The 4255-nt window shown below is 37.3% G+C and overlaps 1 protein-coding gene across 1 annotated transcript; it reads left to right on the top strand.

Annotated features, from left to right (window-relative positions):
• The first annotated feature begins 533 nt into the window (after positions 1-533).
• LOC114735011 (protein MAIN-LIKE 2) lies at positions 534-4179 on the top strand. The gene is made up of 6 exons (XM_028922667.1): positions 534-591; positions 1861-1976; positions 2091-2735; positions 2840-3007; positions 3380-3769; positions 3865-4179. The coding sequence occupies exons 2-6, from the start codon at positions 1869-1871 to the stop codon at positions 4177-4179; spliced, it is 1626 nt and encodes a 541-aa protein (XP_028778500.1). The 5' UTR covers positions 534-591; positions 1861-1868.
• Positions 4180-4255: the final 76 nt, after the last annotated feature.

The following is a 4255-nucleotide window of genomic DNA, read 5'->3' as shown; positions in this document are numbered from 1 at the left end:
ATCAACCTTCATTATATATATTTTTTGGATAATTTCCTTGTAATCAATATTTTTTTTGCTAGGTACATGTATCCTCTTATTAAAGCCAATTCTATTTAAAACACTGTCGGAGCACTAAATATGAATATTTGTTTTGCTAAAACATAAGTATCCTTCTATTAGAGATAATCTTATTCGAGGCACTGTAGGGCACTAAATGTGGACATCTCTCCTAGTGGGGATTTGAACCTTGGTTCTTTACGTTGTGAGGGACTAGCCCTTTTCACTAGACCTAATCCCTGTTGGTAAATATGAATATTTTTTTAAGCGAGAATTTGAATTTTGATTCATTACATTGTAAAGCACGGGCTCTGTAACTTACACCCGACCCTTTGTAATCAGTAATCTTTTATTTGTTTACAAGTTGGTCCAAGTTGGGCGGCTCGTAGCGGATCAACGTAATGTTCGGGCCCATTAAAAAAGAAAATCCCTATTTCTGCCGCACTTAAGATAATAATAAATAATAATTGTACTCTTTTGTTTGTTGCCCTCACTCTGCTAAGCTAAGCAACGACGCCGGAGGAGGTCGTATCGTGTTCGTCTCCTTTCACTGTAAGGACCCATCACCCCCTCCCTTCTTCTCCCTCACAATTCACTTCTCTTTTATCTTTTGTTTCGTTTCAAATTTTCGGAGTTAAAACGCATGTCAATTTACTTCGTCCGAGTCCTTGCCATGGCCATGCAGATTTCTTCTCTTTTTTCAATCTCTTCCGATGTTTCGATTCGCTTCTTGATCCCAGATACTAGTGGGGGCCAGCTGCTTCCCCTGCTTGCTCTCTTCTGGGTTTGTGTCCCTGAGAAATTGTTGGCAATGCTCAGCCAAGCCCTAGCTTGAAGGTTGTCAAATTGGATTATTTTAGGGTTTTTGTTTGGTTTAATAAATAATTCTGCAATGCAATGTAAATGCCATCGTGTTTTTGTTTCCTTAAAGCTGATTGAGGAAACCTCCTGGAAACGTGATGATTATTGAAGTACGTTGGTGGGGTCTGAGAAAGGCATGGGGTGCGAGGAGGAATTTGTTTTCTGAAGAGTTCTTGATCTTAAAAAAGAAGGAAAGAATGAAAGTTTGAAGGAAGCTGGTTTTGTTGAATCAAATAAGTGAATTAATGAACTTAATACTATCCGTATTGCCGTTGAATGAAAATTGAAAAGTGATCAATTGAAAGTAATTTTTAACTATTTCTTTTCTCATTGATTGATGTGTTTGCTTGTTTGCCGTTCATATGAAAGCCAACTATTTAAAATTTGGGCTTTTAATTAAAGACGTCTTCACAGCAATCAATTTTAATGTCTACTGTTGTCGAAAGAATTATTTTGGAGGGGGCACTAGAATCCGCTGTATGAATCCTTTGACGTCTTTGGTAATAATAGTAGATTGATTTTAACATTTGTTTATGTTGGTTTTAAGACGCGAGAACATAGACATATGATCAAGTAATGAAAATTATTTTTGTTCCCTATATTCATGCTTAATGCTACTTTGAAGTTGACTAGACGTTCATTTTTCTCAAGTATTACATTCGAACATTCTTTAGACCCCCCCTTTTAAGGTGGAATTCCTTTTCATCTTACATCAAATTGAGTTTGTGTTTATTCATTTATTCGAATATGTTACTCATAAGCTAATGACTTTTTGTAGGGATTTGATTTGTTATGTTGAATTTCGTTATATGTTCTTTGTTCCTTTTAATAGGATGCTTTTTCCTTTGTTATTTACTCCTCTCCTTCCTGTCAAGTTCTTTCTTTTATGTGTTAAGATAACCTAAATAATTGTAAGGTGCTCCTTCTTATTTTATGTTCGTTTTGGGTTTCTTTCATTAGTTATACTGATGGAAGTAGAAGTGGCGGACCTTTATGCGACTAATGCAGGACCAATTGATGGTTCAGTTTTATATGATCAAGATAAGCATGTATCTACGGCAGTTTGGGAAGGACAGGTGCAGTTTTCCCTTCTGGCAGTCCTTTTTTCTTCATCTTTGTTTGTCTTCGAAAAATCTCGTCACTGTCTTGATTTCTTATGCTATATTGTTGTCTTGTTAATGAATCAACAGGAGCGTGGTGCTCTCAGATGCCATGAACACACTTCAAAGCTTGATCAGTGGACACTTACTCATAAACAGATTGAATTGGTACAGAAGGCTGGTTTTGGGTACTTAAGATCAATTCCAGCCATTAGTCTCGATAACCCTCTTATCTCTGCCCTGGTTGAAAGGTGGAGAAGAGAAACAAATACTTTCCACCTAAATGTTGGAGAAATGACGGTAACCCTCAGAGATGTTGCTCTCTTACTAGGTCTGGCTATAGATGGGGACCCTGTAATAGGTATAACATATACTGCATGCAGTTCAGTCTGTGAAAAGTACCTTGGCAAAGCACCTGAATCTGGTTATACAAGTGGTGGAATGGTGAAGCTGAGTTGGTTGAAAGAGTTCTTTTCTCACTGTCCTGAAAATGCTTCAATGGAAGTAATAGAACAACATACTCGTGCCTATCTTCTTTATCTTGTAGGTAGTACCATATTTTCCACCACCACTGGGAACAAAGTCCCCGTAATGTACTTGCCGTTATTTGGGAATTTTGAGCAATGTGGAAGATATGCCTGGGGTGCAGCAGCATTAGCATTTTTATATAGAGCTCTGGGAAATGCCTCTCTGAAAACTCAAAGCACTATTAGTGGCTGTTTAACACTACTGCAGGTCAGTTAAATTTGCTCATATGATTTTTAAATATAATTTTTTTTAATGCTATCTTTTTAACGTTCTTCAAAATGCTTGTCTAACTAGTCTTTGTACTTCTGCAGTGCTGGAGTTACTTTTACCTGAATATTGGCCGGCCAAAGCTTAACCACGATCCTATGCGTGATCAATTTCCATTTGTGCTAAGATGGAAAGGAAAAAAAAGTGGTCCAACAGCAAATCGTGATGTAATTTTCTACCGGAAGGCTTTGGATTCCCTAAAACCAAGTGATGTAAGTCTTATATTTAATATTTATTTTAAACGAAATTTCTCTGTTTTTCTTTTCAATAGGATTAGATGAAAATCCATGCTCGTGTTAATTTCTTTTCTTTTTTTTAAAAATGATTTGATGATATGATTATGTTTCAAATTATAGGAGATTTGATTCTGTAGAGATTTTATAGCATCATTTTAATTTCACAGGAAAGGGGAAATTCAAACTAAGTATATAGGTATTGTTGTGATACAAAAAACCTTTGGAGTATCAAATCGATATCTTACCATTTTTAATGGACACAAAAAGAGGCTTATCTCCATTTCGTGATCTGGTTAGAGTCTCATATATTGTCAAGAGAGAATATTGTTTAGTGTAATTGATGCACAGGTGGAGTGGCTGCCATACAGAAGCATGGACAGTACGGTAATTCCAGAAGACATCAAAAGCACTTTAATTCTTGGGAGGTCAAAGACAATGTTGATATGTTTTGACAAGGCAGAGAGGCATCTTCCGAATCGATGCCTAAGGCAATATGGCATGCTTCAATCAATTCCAGAGCATGTGGAGCACTGGGAGAGGAAGAGTCGAGGAGTTGATGGTGGTGTCAATTTGTCAGGGAAAATGGAATCGGAGCTTAGTGAATGGATGGACCGGCATCTCCATATTGTCGAGGGTTATGATGAGGTAGATGAAAATGAGTACATACAATGGTATCTAAAAATTACTCGCAGATTTGTGGGAAGGCCTATTTCTCTCTCATCCGAGTTTCAAAGAACAGTGAGTATATATGTTTCACGAATTAGCATTTACATCTTATAGATATTATAGGTAAGTTGAAATGCTTTTTAAAGAACAAACCCAAATGTTTTCAGAATGCTGGTTTGAGGGATATCGCACATATAGCGGACACTTTTGCAACTGATGGGCTGGATGCAGATCAAATTGAATCAATTTCTAGAATAAGATTAATTGCACATGAATGTTTGAGAGACCAGTTTGGTAGTCCAGCCATAGTGCCAGCCACCCCACAAGTTGAGCTTGGAAAGAGGGTGAGAGGAAAGGAGAGGGTCAGAAGAAAAGGTTCTGGTAAACGATTGCGGAGAGATGAAGATGATGATGCAGTTCAGTATAATGCAGCTAGTGAGGATGAGCAACCCTCAGTTCTACGGTGCTGCTATGAAGATTGAAGAATTACAACTAAGTCAAGTCGACAGAGAAGCGGATCAATCACAAATCTATGCGTTAGATAATGAGGTCAATTCT

The sequence above is a fragment of the Neltuma alba genome, unplaced genomic scaffold (genome assembly GCF_004799145.2).
Source record: "Neltuma alba isolate B1F8T4 unplaced genomic scaffold, ASM479914v2 tig00013169_pilon, whole genome shotgun sequence".
Classification (NCBI taxonomy): Eukaryota; Viridiplantae; Streptophyta; class Magnoliopsida; order Fabales; family Fabaceae; genus Neltuma; species Neltuma alba.
The sequence above is the reverse complement of the archived record's forward strand: the minus strand, read 5'-3'. Positions and strand labels throughout refer to the sequence as shown.